A 22,794-nucleotide genomic window follows, 5' to 3' on the forward strand; every position below is an offset into this window, starting at 1 on the left:
ACCTATATTTGGCTTTGGGACGCAGAAAATTTTGCATTACCTTGTAATTGCACAGCCGACACAGGTATAAATATTCTGACCACTACGTGATATTTTTTAACGCAAAGAAAACGTCCCGATAACACTGAAAGAGGTTATTTATGGTTTCCTTGCCCTAGGACTGGAACCCCATCCCCTGTTAAATGAAATGACGTCCATAAACCACAGATTCTTGAGCCAGAGCAATACATATTGTGAGTGCAGGGGCATATTTTGCTCTATTTGTTCCTTGCTTCTCTGTTTGCTCCTGGGCTAATGCGTTTGCACCGAGGCAGAAATGTGGGTCAGTGCCTGCAGGGCTGTGCCCAGGGACGTGGCTGCCCCACGTGTGCCCGTGCAGGGACCCCTGCTCACCAGGGACCCCTGCCCACCCCATGCTTGGGGTCAGCCCTCCGGCACAGCTGGCCCTAAGGGTACACAGCGAGGGCTCCTCTCCCCCACCAGTCCCATAAAATTGCCCCCAGGCTGCCACAGGGGGTCCGAGCCCCACTCAGTCTCTATCTGCCCCACTCCTCCAGATCAGGAGCTCCCTCATTTCCCCTCTCTTCCCCAAAGCCCTTCCTTCCACCTCCCTCTACCCCTCCATCTCCCCATCTTCCCTCCATCTCACTCACCCCTCCAGCTCTCCCATCTCTCATCCCTCCAGCTTCCTCCCATCCCATCCCATCCCTCTACCTGCCATCCCACCGGCTCCCTCCTACCCACCTTCCCCATCCTTCCATCTCCTTCTCCTCCATTTCCCCCATCCTTCTCTTCCTCCCATCCCTCCATCTCTCCTCCACCTCTCCTGCATTTCCCCATCAATTTCTCCCATCCCTCCATCTCTCCTGCATTTCCCCATCCCTCTTTCACCCATCCCTCCATCTCTCCTCCATCTCTCTTGCATTTCCCCATCCCTCCATCTCTCCTCCATCCTTTCCCCATCCCTCTCTTCCCCCCATCCCCTTCCCTTCCCAAACCCTTCTCCTCTCCCCCCTCTCCGCCTCGCCCCGCTCTCTCCTCCTCCTCCTTCTCTTCCTCCTCCTCTCCCTGGCGCGCCTCCTCCTCCTCCTCCTCCTCCTCCTCCTCCTCCTCCTCCTCCTCCCCCGCCCGGTACCGCATTGCCGTAGTGCGGGGGGGTCGCTGCATTGCGCTGCCGCCGTCAATAGGTGGGCCCCTCCCGGGGAGATAAAGCCGCCGGAGCCCAAGCTGGCAGCCTCTGCCGCCCCGACCGCCGCTCCGGTAAGAGCTCCTGATCCCCCCCCCGGTACCGGCATCGGGCTGCTAAGAACGGGAGGGACCGGGCTGCGGGGGGGGGGTCCGTGGCATCGGGGTGCGGGGTGCTGCGGGGGACCCCCCGGGGGAGACCCCCCGAGGGAAGGAGGGGATGGGGCCGGGCTGCTGCTGAGCCCCGCAGGTGCCTGATCCCGCAGGTGGGAGGTGACCCGCCCCTCCCTCCCCTCCTGCTCCTAGGGGAGGAAAGAAAAGAATCTAGAAAAAAAAAAATTAGAAAAAAAAATCTAGAAAAAAATCTAAAAAAATATTAATCAGTAAAGAATGAAAAAAAAATCTATAAAAATTAAAATTATATAAGGAATAAAAAAATATATCAGGAATAAAAAAAAATTTAAAGAATATATTCTATAAAGAATAAAAAAAATCTATAAAAATAATTCTATAAGGAATAAGAAACGTATAAAAAAATCTATAAAGAATAAAAGTTCCATAAGGAATATGAAATCTATAAAGAATAATAATTCTATAAGGAATAAAGAATATATAAAATATTAAAAAATATATAAAAATATACTATAAGAAAATAAAAATGAGGGGACCCAAGCCCTGGGTGCCGCAGGGCGCTCAGCGGGTGCTGGGGAGCTGCGCAATGGCCGCATCCAGCGCTGGGGCTGCTCAAGGGCAGGGGACGGAGGGCTTGGGGGGGGGCTGGGGGGCCGTGGCCGCCCTCACGGCTGAATTTCCTGACCTGCTTCGCTTCCACGGGCGGATTCCTAAAATTGGATTTTATGAGACGTCAAAGGAAAGCTCCTAATTGTGCGGGGCTTGTGCAGCGCTGCGGCGCCATGGTAACCCCGGGAGATGCCAGAACAGCTCCCCGGCTCTATCGATTTTTCCTTTCGAGCCTCCTCCCTCCGTTTTATCCAAATTCAGGGCAGCAGAATTTAACCAAATCCCCCACTGGGGTCCAGCCTGTGCTGTCCCTTGCCCCGCTATGCCCTGCGGACGGGGGCTATTTTTGTCCACCCTGCTTTGCGGGCACCATGCTGTCACCCGAACCACGCATGGCTTTTTTTTTTTTTTGGGGAGGGGGGGAGGTGAAGGCACCCGGCAGGGACGGGCGCCCACGGCTCCTCCCAGGACGCCCACGAAATGGAGGAGATGCCCTGGGGCTTGGAAAGACCTAGAAGGCAGCGGTGGAAGCGGGAGGGAGCCGTGCGGGAAGGATTTTCCCCGTGGGAAGGGCACCTTCGAGGCACCGGTGACGCAGCCCTGGGAACTGGGGGTCTCCGGGAGGGTGGTGGAGGGCAGACCCGAAACCGTGGTGTCTTGCTGAGGGTCGGAGGCTGGATGTGGTGGCCAGAAATAGCCCGGCCAGCCTCCTCCGGGGCTGGCTTGGATCTGTCCCAGCATGGGCAGAGCCGCCAGACGAAGCCCAAGCACCCCCCAGCCGGGTTGGGGCGCGTGGTCCAGCGGGGTGAGAGGAGGAGAGCCTGCCCCGGGTGGGCTGGGGATGCTGCGGAGGGTAGGGGGGCTCTGCTGACTCTTGCTTTTTCCCCCTGCAGCCTCCCCAAAAACGCAGCTGCGCCCCCACAGCCCCCCCCGCCACCCGCCCGCCACGCGTAGCCCGCCAGCATGGGGAAGGAGAAGACGCACATCAACATCGTCGTCATTGGGCATGTGGACTCTGGGAAATCCACCACCACCGGGCACCTCATCTACAAATGCGGGGGCATTGACAAAAGGACCATTGAGAAATTCGAGAAGGAGGCTGCCGAGGTGAGGAGCCTGTCCCCCCCCCCGCGCCCCCTCCCCAGCTCTGCACCAATGCCCTGAAAATATCCCAGGGGTGATGCTCCCCTTCTCCTGGGGCTGCCCTTCTCGTACCTTCTCTTTCTCCCTTTGTTCCCATCATATTTTTCTGCATCCCCAACTCCCCTGGCTCCTCTGGCCTCGGTAAAATTGGGCCATTTGGGTGCTCGCCCCCCTCCTCTCCGAGCTGAGCCCACCACCTGGGGGGCTCCCTGCTGCAAGCTGCTCCTGAAGGGGCTTGGCGAGATTTGGCAGGTGGATTAGGGATTGCAATTCCTAATTCCAGCAGCAATTGCGAGGTGTCTGGGATAGCCACAAACCCTTGTGCTTCTGGGCACGCAATTCCCTCTAAATTCTGTGCACGAGGAGGAAAACCAAAGGAAAATCTCCTTCCAGTGCCTGCTGGAGCATGCAGCACCAGCTGGACCCCTCATTTGATCCAGTTTGTTTAAAAAAACATTCCCATTCTTCTCTAGGATGGTGTCTGGTGTGTGCCTTGATTGGTAGCCTTTAATACAGAAAAGCTTACGTGAATTAGAAGGCTTTTAGTTGAATTCTTTTGTTTAACCTCTCTAAAGGAGGCATTTATAGCAATGTAATAATTCCAGCATTTATCAGGCTGCTACACTGTAAAGCACCACCCAACACCTATAGCGTGGCAGAAGCAGAGATTAAAGAGGAAAAAATAATCCTGAGGAGAGAGGAAAACGTTGTGGATCGGAAACTCCGGGAAATTAATGATGGTAAATTCTAGAGAGGTGGGTGAGGCAGGGGAAGCCGGGCTGTGCTAGTGATAGGGCAGGTCTGGTCTCTCACAAGATGTCTTGTCGTCATCGTTCCAGGAGCCTTTTAATGCAGACATCCCTTCATTCCCTTCATTTATTTTTATTTTGTATGGCCAAGATCCTATATTTTAAAAAAAAAAAAAAAAAAAAAAAAAAAAAAAAAGGAAAGAAAAAAAAAGAAAAAGGAAAAAAAAAAATCTCTTCAGCCCTGCCATTTCTGATCAAATGTTTTTCTGTCTCTTAACCCTTTGAATTTGCCAGTAGCAGCCGAGCTAAACCACCCATTTTCCTGCCTCATTGTCAGCCTTTTTTTTTTTTTTTTTTTTTTTTTTCCAGCCTCCCATAGAAGAGCTTCTTCCTTAGCATAAAATGATTTCTCTCCCCCATTTCCAAAGGATTGCTGGTGTGCCTCAGTATATTTCCACCCCTTCACCTCCAGCTCAGGTGTGACGTGATGAGGTTGTTGTAGACACGATTGCGGCTATTTTAATTGAACAGACACTTCCCCTGACTTGCCAGAATATGCGGGGACTGGAAGCTGCTATTAATAGCCTATTGACTGAGCTTACAGACTCCATTTTCTGATGCAGGGCTGGGGAAGGGTTTTCTTCCATTAGGTGGCATTCGCAGGAAATGGAGGCCTGCGTGCACCCAAAAAGCTATCAAAAAAAAACAAAACAGGGTCTGATATTTTTTTTTCTCCCCTAAAATAAAAGCTTTTATTTTCCTTTTGACTTCAAGGGCAGGGGTAATAGTATCTCCAAAAGCGGAGTTGTTCTTTTAAAAAAAAAAAAAATAAATCATTATTTGTGGTCTCCAAATAGAAAGCTGTCCCTCTGCTGGGGTTTGATCAAGGAAAATCAGGCAGTTTCTGGCCCTGAACAGTGAAGGTATTGTGCAAAGCTAGATAATACTGTGTTTTTTCAACAACAGCCCTGGGTAACTGAATATACCCCATGAAAGGAGGGAAGCTGTTTGCTAAATAAAGGATCTCATTTGTCTTCACGTTACGTCTCTTGGTGCGTTTGCAGAATATAGACAGCTTTTTGTGGGTGTAGATGCTTCTGATTCCTGCATGGGAATCCTATTTTATAGGAGCTGGGGTGCAGGGCAGCTGGGTGCCCCCATGATCAGCTCCACCCTGGGGCATGCTCCGTGCCTCAGTTTCCCCATCCATAAGTGAAGGAAAAAGCTGCTGATTGCTGTAAGGCTGTAGGATCTGTGCTCATTGAGCTCCTGCCTGAGCACTCCCCATTATTAATGTATTGCACAAAATTAATTAATTTTCCTTAGCCCCCCCCCAGCTCGGGCAAGAAGCGATCACGCTCGAATGACGCCCTTCATCTCCCCCAGCAAGGGAGGGAGTGGATGTGCATGCTGCAAAGGGTTAACCTCCCAGCTCCTGTTCTGCCCCCCCCCCCCTCTTGCTATACTCGATGCTCAGGAGCAGAGATGTGATTCTGGATTGTTCCACCCCTCCCCGACCCCCCCTCCTGCAGGCGTGAGAGCTCCTGGTTGGGTTTGTGGCATCGCCCTCTCACCCGCCGTTCCCCCCCGAGGAAGGGGAGGCTCTCCCTGGCTTTAGGATTTTGCCTGTAATCCTCCCCAGCGAGCTGCAAAGTCATCGCACCACTCGGCTGTTACGTAAAGGGACCGGCACCATTAATTCCCCGTGCTGCCCAGCCACGGGGAGCAAAAAGGGGGGGGGACATGAGCAGGGATCAGGGCAGAGCGCTGCCCAGCACCCCGCTGTGGGTGGGATGCATCCAGGTGGGATGCTGCGTTAGCCTTCCTGGCGAGGAACAGCACTGGAGCGTTAGCTGCCTGCCAGCAGGAAGCTTTTCCCTCCGGAGAGGTGATTTATAATGGCCCATTAGGAATTTTATGCATTGATGCTCCAGAAGAAATCCCTGCTACAGAGAGCGCGGCTCTGGGTGAAGGGGGAGCGCGCTGTAACATCTCCGTCCTTGTGCAGCGGTTACAGCACATTACATCAGCAGCAGATGACCTATTTCTCTAGCTGAATTCTGTTTGCCATCTTAGCAAACTCCCCTCTCAGCCCCAGACCTGAAGATCGATGCCCGTTAACCCTTTGGTCCCTCTGGGCTGCCCCTGAGCACAGCGTGGCCAGGGGGGAGCTCATCCTCCCCCCATGCCCGCAGGATCCTGGCTCAGAGCTGGGGATGTCCAGCTCTCCCCCATGGCACGATGTCGAAGGACACTGAACGATAGGAGAAGCCAGTTCAGAAGTGACATCTTGGTTTTAGCAAGGCGTGTGCTTTATCACAGGACAGAGATTTATTTTATTTATTTATTTATTTATTTTTTATGGCTAATCTCGCCCAGCATGATTTGCTGCGCTACAGTGTTGGCTGTGATTTTGGCCATTTGGCAATGACAGTTGGTCTGACGGCAGCTCGCAGTAGCTTTCCGTGCGAATTCACACACTCTGTGGCAAAAATCAATCACATTTCCCTTCAGCTCCTAGCAACAGTCTTTGCATTTCATTTTCTTTTAACCCGTTCCCCTGCTGCACCCCTGTCACTTAGGGGCTCCCTCACTCCTTTCCTTCTGAGCAGATGTCTCACAGGTTGGGATAATAGGTTAAAATACAACAATAAGGAGCCTTCCAGCACCGCTGGGTAATTCCACACCAGGATGATTTCACAGCAGCCGTGCAGGGCCCTGATATTTCATAGAGGAGACCTTGAGGAGGCTCCAGCTCCTCCTCATCTGGTCCCACCACAAAACCACATCACAGCTCCTCCAACTTCTTCTCCATCCCCTTAAGGATCATGTTGAGAACAATATCTGCTTTCACCTGTATTTATTAGTAAACAGATCACAGCAAACGCTGAATTTAGAGGGTTTTACCCTCAATGTTTGCAATGTGACCCTCTGCCTCCATGAGAGCTGGGATGGGTCCTGGTGCTTGCCACACCTTGGGCTCATGTTTTGTGTCTCACTGCTCTTGCCTTTGTGTTGGCCAGATGGGGAAAGGGTCCTTCAAATACGCCTGGGTGCTGGACAAGCTGAAGGCCGAGCGTGAGCGTGGCATCACCATCGACATCTCGCTGTGGAAGTTCGAGACCACCAAGTACTACATCACCATCATCGACGCGCCCGGCCACAGGGACTTCATCAAGAACATGATCACCGGGACCTCCCAGGTGAGGAACGGTGGCCACAAACTACTGGAGAGGGGGAGGCTGAGGCTCTCCAATGAGCCTGGGGTCACGTAGGTGCTGCTGGAGCCCTTTTGGAGGAGGTATTTGGGTGAGCAGTCAGCCAGTGGTGTTGAGCAGGGTCTATGCAAGAGGCCAGGTGGCACTTGGGGACCTTGCTGTGATCCTGCACCTCCTGGATGTCTGGGGGAAAGGGCCCCCTTAGCACAGAGGGGTGGTTAATCCACACCATTTACCCTATTTGGATAAGTTGGGGATGAATACAGCCTCCCTGAGCTACAGGCTGTTATGAGAGGGTGTCTCCCATGTTATTTTAGCCTCACACAACTCAGATGTACAAGACACTTCATGCAGTCCCTTAGCTTCTATTGGCCCAACGAGACTCTGTGGGTCTTTTTTCTTTCCCTCAAAACATCTCTGTTCCATAAATCATGCTGCCATACTCCATAGTTGACCCTCCCAGGAGAGGGCAGAGTCCCCTCACGGCACTGCAGGGCATTCCTGCCTCCCAGTGCCGCTTGTGGCCCTCCCCCAGGGATGCTACTGGAAAATCTTTGGTGAGTTTTTAGGCTCTACACTCCAGGGTGGACAAGACAAGGTCCTGGTTGGACTCACACAGCCTAAAGGACCCACCCTGATTTCCAACACAGCTTGCAAAACCACGTGTGGTTGGCAAGCATAAAATAACGCAGGTCAGGTTTGAGGTAGATCAGTGGGGTTTTGGGTAGCAGCTGGCAGGGAGCCTGCCCAAGCCGTGCTTTCATCCCACATCCATCTGGGGCGTACTTAAAGCTCCCCAGAGCAGCTCTCTGGGGACAGGAGCAGATCACGAGCTCTCTCCTCCCAGGCCGACTGCGCCGTGCTGATCGTTGCTGCTGGCGTCGGCGAGTTTGAAGCCGGCATCTCCAAGAACGGGCAGACCCGCGAGCACGCCCTGCTGGCTTACACCCTGGGGGTGAAGCAGCTCATCGTCGGCATCAACAAGATGGATTCCACGGAGCCCCCCTACAGCGAGAAGCGCTACGACGAGATCGTCAAGGAGGTCAGCGCCTACATCAAGAAGATCGGCTACAACCCGGCCACGGTTCCCTTCGTGCCCATCTCGGGCTGGCACGGGGACAACATGCTGGAGCCCTCCCCTAATGTAAGTGTGCGTGGTGTGTTGGATTTTTTTCCCCCCACCCTCAGCCAGGCTGAAGATGACTTTGGTGCTGTGGAAGCCACAGGCACGTCTTGTGTCCCCGTGGTGCGTAATGGCCCGTGGTGCCAACGTGGACGTGTTTGTCACGTAGCTGTGGTGGTGCTGAGCTGGGATGAATGGGCGCGCTGTGCGTGGCCACGCTTGTTGCTGTGCCGTGACCAGATGTCCTAGTGGCTGCCCATGAGCATCTCCAGGAGGTGATCTGCACGGCCGTGCTCCTGGGATGTCAGCTGTGGGGTGCGCATCGTCAGCCCCGTGGTGACGTTAGAGCAGTCCACAGCGCTTTTCAGGCTCAGCTGGAACACCGGGTGTGTTTTTAGGGCATTGTTTTCCCAGGCAAACAGCACGATCCTGTCACTAGCTTGGAACAGCTCCTCCATGCCGAATATCGGGTGCCTTTTCCCACCTGTGTTATATGGCACTGTGGCAGCTGTGCCCCATGTTCCAGAGCTGGGACCCCACTCCTTAAGATGACGTTTGCCTGGGGAGGTACCAAATTTCCCACAAGAAAACTGTGATTTCCTTGAGCATCCATTTGGGATTGCTCCTTGGCTGGTGGAATCTTAAATGGCCTCCTCCTGCATGCATCAGTGATGGGAATGGTGGGGACACGACAGCAAGGTGCTTTGGGATGGGGGTTCCTTGGCAGGCAAGCTGCCAATAGAAATTGTTACTCGGGCATTTTTTTTGGAGAAAAAAATACCCCAGCTGTATTTTTCTAAAGAAATTAGGGGCTGGGCAGTTCTGGCCCGAGGATAGTCCCTGCTCTCCCACTGTTTTCTGGTGACCTTGAGCAAGTCGCTCAGAGCAGAAACCCCCAGCAATCCCCTGGGGAACCAAAGGGAAATTTGATGCTTACGGGGGCATTAGGACTTGTGGACTAGGGGTCAGAGCTCCATGGAGAGGGAAGCAGCATGTCTGGGTGCGAGGGAGGTCGGGCATTGTGGTCCTGAGCTAGAGGAGAGCTGCAACGCAAGCTCACGACCCGAAATGTTGCTCATGGGCTTGCGCAGGAAAGGCAGCTCACGGGAACTTGGGGCTGGCTAGGAACGAGCATTTTTGGGGGTGTTGGGGAGATTCCTGTCCCCTGAGGAACAGGGTTTGGATAAGGTCAGCCACGGCCGTGCCAAACGTGGCCGCATAGTTGCTGGGTGCCTCCAAATCGGGCTCCAAATGTCAGCAGCTGCTGGGCCGGGAAGATGATCCTGAGCAATTCTCCTATTAATAGGCTGCAGAGGGCGGGCATGGAGCAGGATGGGTCCTGCTGGCCCTGCTCCTCCAGACGGGTCTCAGGGCGTGATCTCAATGTGACGTGCTGCCCAGGAGGGCAGGGGCTGGGATAAGCAGCAGAGGAGGAGGCTGGGGGCATCGGGAGGGAAGGAGGGCTGGAGAGGGCGCAGGGGCTGGGTGCTCGGCAGAGCTTTGCTGGAAGGATGCGGGGACATCCCACACCGTGGTCCCCAGGGGTCCCCTTCCCCCTTCTGTGGGGACAGAGCTGGGGACAGAGCCCCCTCCCCAGCGCTTCTAGGGGAGTGTGGGTGGGAAACCGGCGTGGATCTTTCCCTTCCCATTTCTCGCTAGAAAAATCTCTGATTTTTCTCGCTCACGTACTTCTGGCTGGGTTTCACTGAAGCACAAGGTGGTCGAGTGATGTGTCTGCCCACCAGGGGACTCAGCAGGGAGCCAGGATGAGAGCTGCACGGCTGCAGCAGCCCCAGCCCACCAGGGTGCAGGGATTTGGGGCCGGAGCCAGCCCCGCATGGGGGGCTGCATCCCGTGGCCCCAAAGCGCAGCTCTCCAAGGCCAAACGACAGCTGGGCTGCGCTCGCATCCAAGTTTGACATTTACAAGCTTTTTTGGCAAGCGGGGTTTTTTGCATCCAGCCAGCTTTCTGCTGCTGCAGCTGACAGATCTGGGCCACTCGGGGTGGGTTTGGGAGGCTCTCTGGGGGATGCTGCAGCTGAGGGCACCCCGCCTGCGGTGCCAGGAGCGTGGTGGCCCCGCGGCTGCAGTGGCGAGGTCGGGACATGTGGGGTGCACAGGGGTGCTCAGGAGATGCCGGGGGGGTAAAATCAGAGAAACGTGACTGCTTTGTGAAACGAATTTGGGGCACAATAGGAATAAGAGCTCAGCTCTGAAGTAAGGCTGCTTGAGCTTGCAGCACCCAGGGCTGGCGGCACAGGGTTAACATTTACCCTTTCTGGCTGGGTTAGGGTGGACTCCCCAGCCAGGGAGTGGTGGAGTAGGAAGGGCTCTTAGGAAGTATGGGGGATACATGAGCGAGGTTTTAATTGGGCAGCCCTAGGAGGCAGCACGATCCTATTTTGGTAGATGCTCCTCATCCTCAGGCTGCACGGAGGTTTTGAGGATGGGTTTTCCCCTGGGGCATGTCCAAGTGCTGCTTTAGCCGGCTCAGGACATCAGATATTCCAGGGATGTCAGATGCTCTCGGGATGTCAGATGTTCTCGGGAAGTCAGATATTCTCAGAATAATGCATGGAAAGGAGAAGGGGGACAGCTCCCACAGCCATGTGCCACGGGGCAGAGTCTGCTGGTCCTCCCTGTCCCCAGGGCAGGCAGGGGATGGGGCGCAGGGTGCACAGGGGTGGCTGTGCCCCCACCCTGGGTAGGGCTGTGGGCAGGTGGCCGCAGGGACAGCTGCTCTCATGGGCATCTGCTGGCATTTTGGGCCACGTGGCAGGGAAGCTCTGAGTCAGCGCAGGATGGATCCATCATTTCCCGTCACTCCATCTATGCACTGGTGCAGGCTGCAGGGTGGGAGAGCAAATTTGGGTGGCTGGGGCCTCCGGGGGTGGGTGTAAAACAGGGGGTGCTTCGGGGAACCCACTGCACCCCCAGTCCCATGCCACTTGTGATGGTGCCTAAGGGAAAAGCCCCATCCATAACGCAGGCAGCATTTTAAATCCACGTGGAGAAATATTGTGTAAGCCCCTCTCGGTGCAGGAAGGGGAAATGGCCTTGCAGGACTCTGGTCCCTGATGTCTCAGGGTGGTTTCAGACCCAGCACCGAATTCTTCCTTGCTGCAAGCCCAGGCACGGCTGCACCTTTCAGGTGTGCAGCATCACTCCAGGAAAGTACCACGGTTCCCTGCATCAAACCATGCCCTCTGCTGAGCACATTTCATTACATCTCTGTTCTTTTTTTTTTTTTTTTTCCCCTCTTTTATTTTTTTTTTCCAGCCAGTTTCAGCTTCAAGGATCCAATGTAGGGCAGAACTATTTATAAAAAAAAAAATCTTGCCCCTCAGCAGCCTTGAAATTCAGTTCCCAGCCTGAAGGCCAGGCGCTTTGCGCTGGGGTCAGAATGGTGTGGGAAGGCAACACCCGTGGGTTGGGAGTGGGGGCTGCAGGTTTGCTGGATTTAACCCTTTCCACCCTTTTTCTTGTGCTCAAGGACGTCTTGCTTGTTTCTTGGAGAGAGGGGAGAAGGTGGGTGGAGGTGGAGCAAGGTGTGCAGATGAACCTGCAGGGATGGGAAGATTGGAAAGAGCACCCCAGCCCCGAATAAAGCCAGGACACATCTGGACTGTGTCCTGGTGGGACACCTCAGTGGGATCATCCTGGGAAGCTGAGGACGGGCACACTCAGTGAATAATTTTTCTTCTGTTTCCAGATGCCTTGGTTCAAAGGCTGGAAGGTGGAGCGCAAGGAAGGCAACGCGAGCGGGGTGTCCCTCCTGGAGGCCCTGGACACCATCCTGCCCCCGACCCGCCCCACAGACAAGCCCCTGCGCCTGCCCCTGCAGGACGTCTACAAGATCGGAGGTGAGCAGCAGCCCCACCAGCATCCATCCCTCTTTAACCCCAGCCTTCCTTCCACAGGAATTTGGGAACAACTTTTCCAGGTATTGGGAAACTGGAGGGACTGGGCTCCTTGAACTTCAGATACAGGGGAGAGGGGTGGTGGCTGTGAGGCAAAAACCCCATCTGAGATTTGGGTTGGAGGTGCCCAAAGGTACCCGGGCAGCGGAGAGGGGCAGCAGCTTTGTGAGCTCACCCTGGAGAACACCCGGTGCCAAAACGGCTGCAAATTTGGGTGTCCCAGAGGTCACGGCTGGTGAGGCGAGGTGGAGACCTGCCAGGAATGAGGCCCAGCAGCAAAAAAGCCCTGGGGCCCGGCTGAGGGACGAGGCCAGCGGGGAGGGCCACCGGTGAGACCGCTGCGCGTGCCTCCCAAATGCCGGTGTCCGTCACCAGCACCTCCGCCTGCCCAGCTGCGTCGCGGCACCAGCCATGTAGGGAGACACTTCTCCGAGCTATAAATGTCCCCCGGGCTCGCTGACCTGCTGGCACCGCTGGGCAGTCCCCGTGATGGCTGCTGGGCTAGGTGAACATGGCTATTTCCAGCTCTTTTCCACAATTTTCCAAGGGCGGGTGTGCTGCAGGAACCAGGCGGGTTGAACATTGTCCCCATGGTCTTAGCAGGCATTTTAAAGGTGAGGGGTTAGTGGGCAGCTCTGTGTCCTCCCCTAGCTCAGCTGGAGAAAGGCAGGTAGGGTTCTGCCATGGGGTTAGGCAGGTCCTTAGGGAGCAGAGACACTGTGGGATTGGGGGAGGTGGAGGCAATAGGGCTAGTGTGGGAGACCGGATGGGTCCCAAAAGCCTCCCCTTCTTCACTTGACTCCAAAGGTGAGTTTTTCCAAATTCTGATGATGCAAGGTGCCAAAGGTCCCATTTATTTAATTAGCCACCCTCGTTCCTTACAGCTGGGACCGTGTGGCCAGCAGGGCTGTGCTGTGGCACACATGCTAGGATGTGCCTGGTCCTCTGCACAGGAGGGCTGTGGCTGCTGCAAAGGAAATGTTTTCAGCATGCATGGGTTGCTCAGAGCCTTCTAGCTATGTGCTACCCCCTTTTTACAAAATATTGGGTAGGAAGGGCTCGTTCTTGGCAGTTCTGAAGACCCTGATGCTGATCTTGCAAATAATAACTGATTTTTGGTTTGGAAAGAGACAAGCATAGTCTTCGGTGAAAATCACTGGAGATACCTTGCTTTTATGGCAGCCAGGCTCTGGCCATGCTGCTCGGGGATGCACCAAGCAGGTTACATTTTGTTCTACTCTGTCCTTGCTCCACAGGGATCGGCACTGTCCCCGTGGGCCGAGTGGAGACCGGCATCCTGCGGCCCGGCATGGTGGTCACCTTCGCTCCCGTGAACATCACCACCGAGGTGAAGTCAGTGGAGATGCACCACGAGGCGCTGAGCGAGGCCCTGCCCGGGGACAACGTTGGCTTCAACGTGAAGAACGTCTCCGTCAAGGACATCCGCCGCGGGAACGTCTGCGGGGACAGCAAGTCGGACCCGCCGCAGGAGGCGGCACAGTTCACGTCTCAGGTCAGCTGCATAGGGTGGAATCCTATCCTATCCTATCCTATCCTATCCTATCCTATCCTATCCTATCCTATCCTATCCTATCCTATCCTATCCTATCCTATCCTATCCTATCCTATCCTATCCTATCCCTCTTCTCTTCTCTTCTCTTCTCTTCTCTTCTCTTCTCTTCTCTTCTCTTCTCTTCTCTTCTCTTCTCTTCTCTTCTCTTCTCTTCTCTTCTCTTCTCTTCTCTTCTCTTCTCTTCTCTTCTCTTCTCTTCTCTTCTCTTCTCTTCTCTTCTCTTCTCTTCTCTTCTCTTCTCTTCTCTTCTCTTCTCTTCTCTTCTCTTCTCTTCTCTTCTCTTCTCTTCTCTTCTCTTCTCTTCTCTTCTCTTCTCTTCTCTTCTCTTCTCTTCTCTTCTCTTCTCTTCTCTTCTCTTCTCTTTCTCTTCTCTTCTCTTCTCTTCTCTTCTCTTCTCTTCTCTTCTCTTCTCTTCTCTTCTCTTCTCTTCTCTTCTCTTCTCTTCTCTTCTCTTCTCTTCCCTACTCAATTCCATTCCCATGGGAGGACCCTGACCACCTCTCATAGCTGAGCTGGAGGAGATTACATGCTGGAGAGCAGTATATCTGCCAGGCAAAGCTGAATGTTTTAGAAGTGCATGGCAGCTTGCCCAGGGTTTAAGTCCTGGGTTTGCAATCTGCATGCCACTGCATGTGAAAAGGGCTGCTTCCTTTCCAAAATTCACCTGGCTCTGTGGTAGAGCAGGACTTGGTAACCTCCAACAACCGGGTACCTGCCCCCACATCCTTCTGCCCACTGAATAAATAAATGAGAGCTTAAATGGCATTTTAAACAAAGAGAGGGTTCTGCCATTAAACCAGTTCGCTTTCCTCTGTGTGTGGCATGAGAGGGCATCAATTTCCCCACCCTGCTGGTCCCTGGCAGTGCAAGACCCTGTAAAAAAGTCCCCTTGGGCGGTGACCCTGATGCTGCTGTGTCCCCCAGGTGATCATCCTGAACCACCCCGGGCAGATCAGCGCCGGCTACTCGCCCGTCATCGACTGCCACACCGCACACATCGCCTGCAAGTTCGCCGAGCTGAAGGAGAAGATCGACCGGCGCTCCGGCAAGAAGCTGGAGGACAACCCCAAGTCCCTGAAATCGGGCGATGCGGCCATCGTGGAGATGATTCCTGGCAAGCCGATGTGTGTGGAGAGCTTCTCCCAGTACCCACCCCTCGGTAAGGGAACGGCTCCTTCGTGGTCTCCCGTGGAGGAGCGTGGAGGCTGCGTGGGTGCCGACCTCGCTCTGGCCATGCTGAGCCTCTCCCAGTATCCCCACTGGTCAGACTGGGGAGGCGGGGGGAGCTGAGTGCATTTCATTGCTCCTCCACGTGCAAAATCTGATGCATGAATGGGGTTAGGGCAGCTGGGCTGGGACAGGCTCTCTGCTGAGATGTTTTCAAAGGCAAGGCTGGGTTTTCCCTCTGGGAATATTGGAGCTTTTCTTCCCAAATTACTGAACCCCAAAAGTGGCTGTGCAGGAACATTTCTCAGCTTCCTTGTCTCTGCCCTTAGAAAACTGGTCGGGAGAAGAAACAGGGAGAGGACACCTTTTAGTGCTTCCTTGGGTGACGGTGCACATCTGGCTTAGCAACGCAGAGGGCAGCTGGGATTTAAATCTAACAAATAGCCATTTAGTTATTTATTCAATAAATAGCCATTTAAACAGAGAGGGGCACCAGGGCGGTGCTCCTTGGTGGTCAGCACAGGCGCTGGAGGCTCAGGGCTGGTTCCTTCTCCCAGGACAGCGGTAACGAGGGCTACACGGGGTGGGCTCAGCTCCGAGGGGTGCACATCCCACCTGGGGGAGGGGGGTGGCGCGGCCGCGTGTCGCTCATATCCCCCCCTTTGCCCCCAGGCCGCTTCGCTGTCCGTGACATGCGGCAGACCGTGGCCGTGGGCGTCATCAAGAACGTGGAGAAGAAGAGCGGTGGGGCCGGCAAAGTCACCAAGTCCGCCCAGAAGGCCCAGAAGGCTGGCAAATGAATCGTGGGCTCCCAGTGCATAGCGCAGAAACCATCCCTGACACCAGGACGCTGCCACCGTCTCCCCCGGGCGCATGTGTGCACATCAGCTTGTAAGAGTTTATATGTCAACGACTGGATGCTCACCATTAAGGTCCAGTGGAAATTCTTTAAAAGGAAAAGCATGTTCCAGCGTTTGTGAGGCTTCATGTTAATTTTACCAATAAAACTGGTACAACATCCACAGTGGAAAACAAACAAGCAAACAAACAAACAAACAAAAAACAAACCAACCGACCCCAAAGGTGTGGAGCTCTGTGTGTGTGTCATTGAGAGGGGCTCGTGGGGTCCCGCTTAGGGCAGGTGATGGGCACAGACAGGGCTGGGATGGGTGGCTGGAGGATGGAGGACCCATGGGTACCCCGGTCAGGGTGGCACCCGGTGCCCAGACGTTCCCCGGCTCTCACCCTTTGACCAGTGCAGGTGTACGGGCTGATCTCCCCTGCATAAAGCAGGGGCTGGTTTTGTAGCAGGGGTTTTACATTCTCCTTAACCCACTCAATCCTCTAATATCAATGATCAGGGTCTTTATTATCATTTTTTCCATGCAGATTAAGCTTGAGTAAACCCCCTAAAGTTATGTCATTTAAAGAGAGAAAATAGCATACCCCTATGTCCTTGAAGGGCTGTCAATTCTACGTTAAACAATAAAATAACCCCCAGTTTTGGGAAAAGTGGCCAAAGCTGCCTCCCCTCTACACCTTTCCTTCCCTCACCCACAGCAGATCCCGCACTGTAACAAAAACCTTCCTGCCCAGAGGATGCTGTGATCTAGAGCCCAAAGATGCCCGAGGGCTGCCAAGAGCCCCAGACCTCAGGGAGCCCACTCAGGACCACATCTTGACCCCATGCAAACCCGAATGTGGGTGAGGATGCCCTGATCCATCCCCACCCAGAACAGGCTGCTCGAACGCAAAGGCTGCGGGTGCAGATGCTGAGGGGTGACCGAAGTGGCTCAGAGGGGAAAGGGTGGGATGCTGAGCATGCCACCATGCTCTGGGGACATTCCCAAGGGATAATTCCTCCTCAAAGTTGGGGTTAGCAGCTACCAAGGCACCCTGGGCTCATGGAGCACTTTTCAGAAGCAACAGCACCGGGAGCTGCGGGGCAGAGGATGCCACGTGCGGGCTCTGTGAAGGGCAGCACCATGCCAGGTCCCTCCCAGGGGAGCTCCAGAGGCATAAGTATCATTACTGCTTGTGTTACAGGAGCTCTTAATGGTCCTAATTAACAACTGATGCTCTGCAGCACTGAGTGCCCCAGGCAGAGCCCCATGCCACAGCTCACCGAGCTGCCTCCCCCAAAACTGCACTCACAGACCACCGGGGTTCCCCCTCACACCCCCAGCACCCACCAGCTTCATCCACAGGGATTTCCAAGCCGGGCAGGAGAACATCTCCATGTGCATGTTTTCTTCTCCATCCCTCAAGTAGCAGGGACAGGAGCTCCTCTGGGGATGTCCCTGTGTGGGTACCTGCAGCTCGCCAGCCCCCAGCAGGAGCCAGTCCCTGGTGCCACAGGAATGGGGACAACTTTGGGATCAAATGGAATAGAAGAGCAGGCACAAGGCTGCACCTGGCCCTCTATCGCTATTTTAAAAGCAAAAACAAGCTCCACAAAACCCCAGCTACGTTTCCATAGAGATACGCCAGGGGAACCGTGAAGGATGCTTTGGGAGTGATGCGCAAGTGGTGTGGTAATTAATGGGGTAGCTGCAGAAAAGGAAAAACTGAAAACCCTGAGGATTTAACTCAGAATCACTTGTGGCTCACAGCAGGTTCAGGTTTTCAGACCAATTTCTGTGTGGTTGGTACCCCCAAGCAATCTGCAGGGTTTGGAAGAAGAGAGGTGGCCTGAAGTGAGATGCCTGCAGTGGCAGCATCCCCTGCTCTGGGACGTTTGGGTTGGGCTCTGTAGAAAGCCAGGATAAACAGAAATGCTCCGATTTAGGCCCATTTCAAAGCACGAGGTTCAAATATATCAGGTATCCTCCATTTCTGGGAATCTCAAAATAAAATGAAGCCACGACCTGCCTCCACCCAGGCCTGGGGTTTGAAGACTCATCACCTGTTTGTGGTGACCCAGTCAGTCACCAACGTGCAGACCTCTGCCCGATCCCACAGACGAGGGAGATGATGCCCCATTTGGGGCTGGGGGCTGACCCGTTTGGGGCTTCTACCCACACTGAGAGCGACCCGACATCGCTCTGAACTGGGCCACAGATGGCTTTTGGCAAAACCTTGCAGCAAAGTGAAGCCGATTCGAGAGCCATCAACAAAAGCAGGCGGGTGTTGCATTGCCTGCGGCAGGTGACATGTAGGGCTGTGCTGCCGAGAGGCATCTTAAAACACTTCTCCTCCTGTTCCTGCCACGCTCAGGGAGGCTGGGACCTCACCAAAAACTCAGGGATACTTTTTTTTCTAGCAATTTTATTATTTTATTTTACTTTATTGTATTGTATTGTATTGTATTGTATTTATTTTATATTTTATTAATTTAATTTAATTTAATTTAATTTATTTATGTTATCTTATTTCAATGTTATCTTATTTTATATTTTATTTATTATTTTATAGTTTATTTTGTTATTTTATTTTATTTTTATTTTTATTTTATTTTATATTTTATTTTATGATGTTATCTTATTTTATATTTTATGTCTTATTTTTTATTATATTTTATTTATTCCCTTTTATTTTATTTATTTCCTTTTATTTTTTTTTCCTTTTATTTTATTATTTATTTCCAGGCGTCCTCCCTCTCCCCCCGGCAGCAGCCTCCGCGCTGCCCTCTGGTGGAAGCAGCCCCGCAGTCCTCCCGCAGCCGCTGCAGGGGCTGGGGGCGCACCCAAGGGTGCCACCTCTGCAAAACCCGGAGCAGGACACGGCCTGGGGAGCTGCAAAATGCTTGATAATGTTTTTTTTTTTGGGGGGGGGGACTGGAATTTATAAATGTGATTATGTTACCTGAAATGGGTGCACAGCAGAGCTTTGATGCCCCGGTGGGGTTTGCAGATGGGGAAGGGGTGACCCCATGAACCGTGGCTGCTTGGCCCCATCCTTTTGGCACCCAGTGGAGAAGGGGAATGAGTGACGGGCCTGGTGGCTGCCTGTGCACTGTTAATAATTTAAGGTGAGTTTTGTTAATCCACCGGAGCCGATTGGGCGGCTCAGCAGGCGTTTTGGGCTGAAAAATTCATGAGGCTGGTGCGAGGCTGCAAGTGGAACCCACGCTGCAGGTGCTGAGTGGGGTGAATTGGAGCCGCCCGCTGCCGGCACGGGCAGCGCCACTCAGGGAGGCTCCAGCACACCCGTGTAGAGGGTTACGTGGCAGCTTGGTCCCATTCCTGCTCCCTCGGAGGCCGAGGTATGTATGTACGCTTGCAGCATCCCCAGGGGACACCACCCAAACTGGCCCTGATGTTGCTTGCCAGTGGCAGAGGTGCTGAGCCACCTCCGGCAGCTGCTCTGCTCCCAGCCTCATCTCTCCATGATGCAGAAAATCCCCCCATTCCTGCTCGTGTCTCCTTTCTCCATCCTTTTTCCACTATGCCCCACTCACGAAGTGCATCAGCCCCTCCTTGGCCGTGTCCCATCCCAGGGAGGTACAACTCCAGGAGGAAGGAGGCAAGGGCCAGCCCTCCCAGCATATTTTAACAAGCCCAGGAGGGCACCAGCAGGGACTTTCTGCTCGTTTCCTTTAACCAACTCCCCCTGTATCCTCCCACTGTATTTAAGAACTGCATTTTCAGCATGAGCCTGGGATGCTTTGGCAGCTGGGGTAGCACAGAGCAGCAGCTCTCTGCCAGGGTGCTGCACCATGCCCAGTCCTCTTGGCCTGGCCTTTCAGCCCCACACAAAGATAATGCTGATCCAAAGGAGAAACCCGAGCTGTAACACAGCCCAGGGCCAAGCTCCTTCAGACACCTGCCCCCCACCTCTGGTCACCCCCCCCCAGTGAGTGTCTTGAGACCAAAGCTCGGGTGTTTCACGGAGAGATGCTGCAGCATCTTTCAGATAAATTATTTCAGCTTCGTTCACAAACAGCCCTTCCATGTGCCAGCCTGCCTGCAAATTTCGGATGGCCTGGTTCTGCCTAGCCCAAATGATTCCTAATTTCCCCTTGTCTGGCACTGCCTTCATGCCTTCTATCTGCTAAATGCTTTTTGCAGTCCTGGCCAGCTGCAGCGAGCGCCTGCCCGCGGAGCACTTAGGAGTGATGAGGCTGGAAGCGGCCAGCCTTCAGGACAGGGCATGCCAAGGGGCTCCAGCAACAAGGGCAAAGAGGGGGAAATATGACCCCCAAATTTCACTGCTGCAGGTTTCTGAGCCCTTGTTTTGGAGCAGGGGGGTTTGCTGCCACCCCCAGCCCCTGCTCACACATCAGAGCGGTGAGCACGGTGGGGACATCCCCTCCACCGTGTGCCAGCTTCCAGGGCATGCAGTTTTGGGGAGAGGCAAAGCCCCCTTCAAGGTGGCCTGGGCAGTTGAGCCCTTGCCAGCTGCCAGCTCGCTCAGGCTACAAACACAGCTCGTTTTTTACAGCCTCTGTGCCTGCTGTCTGCACACGGAGATGCTGAACGAGACATTTTGCAGGCGCAGCCAGAGCACGCAGCTGCCCAGAGGACAGGAACATCCTTCGGACCAGAGTGTGCAGGATGGAGCTGCAGGAACAAAACGGGGACTGCATGAAAATAAGGCTGGGAGGGAGGAAAAGTCATCCTGCAAATGCTGCACCAGGCTCACCTGGAGGAACCTGCCCCGTGGCACGTCCTGCCTGCCCTGCTGAGCACCCATTTGGCTCGGCACCTCTCCGGTGCTCCCCGTGTGGGATCCAAAATGAGCCCACAGATAAAAAGTTCGTGAGCAGTAGGACCAGGGGAGTCTGATTTCCTATGGCTTTGTTATGAAAAGATGTGGCTGGGTTCTCTGATGTCTAATAATGCCGCATGTCTGCATCGCCATCTCCTTCACGGGAGATATTTCAGGATTTCTGTCCCCTCTGATCGCATTTTTTCACTTGCAGCAACCTGAAATGTCTCCCCTACCTTTAATGAACTAAGATGAAAATTGCCCACAGGCTCCACAGTTATTAAAGGAGGGAAGAAATCGGCAGATCCAGAGCTGAGCCGTGTACACCAGCTTTCCTTAGGACTCCAGGTTAAAAATAAATAAACCATAAGCCCTCGTCCCTTCATGTTCTCTTGATTTCCCAAGCGTCCCGGCTGAAAGACTGAAGCAGGCCTGCAGCAAGGCTCACAGAGCACAGAAACCACAAATTCAGTTCCTTCAGGAGTTTGTCTGTGCATCTGCCAGCTCCGTGTGCTGTGACAGGAAGACAGCCCTGGGGGCTTCCCGAGGGGATGTGTGGTTAAACCTCACTGCTGCAGGACAGCCCTCTCACCTGGCACTCGGATCAGAAATGACCCTCTTAATTAAAGCCACCAGCTAAGCTTTGATTTTTAGTGTTGTTTTTTTTTTTTTTGAAAAGGGAAAGATTAAATGGGAAATGGGAAAGCGAGTTTTTGCATTTGGAAGTTCTCTTATCTCTCAATAACGAAGAGATAAAGGATGTAGCTTTAAGTCTTTTCGCTGTTGTAGTGATGGGTTCTGGCTGTCTTACTTGTCGAACCTGGAGGTTTTGACATTTCAGCAAAAAAAAAGGAGCCCCCTCTGAGATCCAGTACCTGGAGCCTCTCCCCTAAGCCCCTTACACACCCCGGCAAAACAGGAATTTTTCCTGCCCCCTCTACCAGCCTCTCTTCTCCTACCCCAAGCTCCCTTTCTTTTTTCCCTACAGCAGCTCAGCAAGGTTTGTCAGAGCCCAGCTCCGCAAGGTCACTCCCCTCTTAACCCAGGACACCTGGGATCATTTGGAGCCTATTTATTTTTGTTGTCTGGGCTGTTCTTATTCTTTCTTCACTGCAGAACAAGCGACAGAGGAGTCTGGTGTGCTCCTGCACTGCTTGTCTCAGCTAAGGTAGATATGTCAGCATTGTTAGCTATTTCAGTAGAATTTTTTTTGATTTTTTTTTTTTTTCTGATGACAACCTCCAGTCCCTAAATATACATGTGGGTTTCAATTCAGCTTTGAAGTTGGAGGGAGGCAGGTGTTTGAGTGGGATCAAAGCACTTTGTGGGCTCTGTGAGGCTGGGCCCTTGTGGAGGTACTGCTACAGCCCCAGGAGGTGCTTGGCTGGGAGCGGGGTTAGTCCTGAGCTGGACCCCAAACTAATGAGATTTGGTAGGACTGGAAGAGCTGTCGTGCAAGACCAAGCTCGTTTTATTGCTATGAAGTTGTAAAATGCAAAAAAGTAAGGCCCTGGTTTGGAGGAACCTGAAGGGGGCTGCCCGTGGGAAGCTTTCCAAGTGATGTCTCTATGGGGTTGTCCCACCAGGAGCTTTGTGGTGACCCCACAGTGGGGAGATGAGGTCCTGGAGCTGCCTTGTCTCAAGGGGTGAGCTCTCAGAGCCCAGGGGTGATGGCAGTTTGAGCCCCGTGGCCTGGTCCTATGGGTGTAGGAGGAGGTAGAAAGCCAAGGAGGCTGAGAGGAGCAATGAGAGCGATGTGAGGAATGACTGAGAGCTAAATTTACAGAGTCTGGGAAAAGGAAGGCTCAGGGGCAACGTGGTCACAGGCTAAAAATACCTTCAAGGTAACGATGTAAATGAAGAAAGGGAATTGTGCGTGGTCTCAAAGGAGGCTAGGGCAAAAGCCAGAGCTGGAGGCTAATGATGGAGACCTACAGAGGAGAAATGGGGAAGAAGACCTGGTTGGTATTGAATTTGTCAGGGGAAGGGGCTATGGGGGTCAAGCTGGGTGGCCGTGAGGTGCTGGGGGAAATGAGGAGGACTTGGTCACCCTGTGTGACCAACGGATTTATTTTCAGCTTTGTGCATACCCTGAACCAAACCCCATTTGATTCATCAGAATTCCCCCCACCTTTCCTTTTCCCCGTTGTCTCCTCCCATGCACCTAGTCGAGCTGTCGTTCCTCCCAGCAACGGGTTTCCTTTCCAGTTAAGCCTCCACAGCACGAATGAGTAGAATAGTGAAACCTCAGCAATTTTAATCACCCATAGAAAAGAAAAACATACAAATGCTGGTTGAGAAGAGAGGGCATGTGTGTTCGGTGTGA

The 22,794-nt window shown here is 53.5% G+C and overlaps 1 protein-coding gene across 1 annotated transcript; it reads left to right on the top strand.

The window, feature by feature from the left end:
* Nucleotides 1-1,134: 1,134 nt before the first annotated feature.
* EEF1A2 (eukaryotic translation elongation factor 1 alpha 2) lies at nucleotides 1,135-15,841 on the top strand. The gene is made up of 8 exons (XM_082773140.1): nucleotides 1,135-1,260; nucleotides 2,820-3,033; nucleotides 6,842-7,021; nucleotides 7,884-8,180; nucleotides 11,872-12,022; nucleotides 13,336-13,592; nucleotides 14,577-14,811; nucleotides 15,492-15,841. Exons 2-8 carry the CDS (start codon nucleotides 2,890-2,892, stop codon nucleotides 15,617-15,619), a joined length of 1,392 nt encoding a protein of 463 aa, XP_082629266.1. The 5' UTR covers nucleotides 1,135-1,260; nucleotides 2,820-2,889; the 3' UTR covers nucleotides 15,620-15,841.
* The last annotated feature ends 6,953 nt before the right edge of the window (nucleotides 15,842-22,794 follow it).

This window comes from Aythya marila (assembly GCF_965140915.1).
Source record: "Aythya marila genome assembly, chromosome: 16".
NCBI classification, from domain to species: Eukaryota; Metazoa; Chordata; class Aves; order Anseriformes; family Anatidae; genus Aythya; species Aythya marila.

Bases quoted from the DNA above. Each gene is read 5' to 3' on its own strand.
- EEF1A2 (XM_082773140.1), top strand. From the start codon at position 2,890: ATGGGGAAGGAGAAGACGCACATCAACATCGTCGTCATTGGGCATGTG. The intron at 3,034-6,841 runs GTGAGGAGCCTG...TGTGTTGGCCAG, and splicing joins TCGAGAAGGAGGCTGCCGAG to ATGGGGAAAGGGTCCTTCAA. The intron at 13,593-14,576 runs GTCAGCTGCATA...TGTGTCCCCCAG, and splicing joins CGGCACAGTTCACGTCTCAG to GTGATCATCCTGAACCACCC.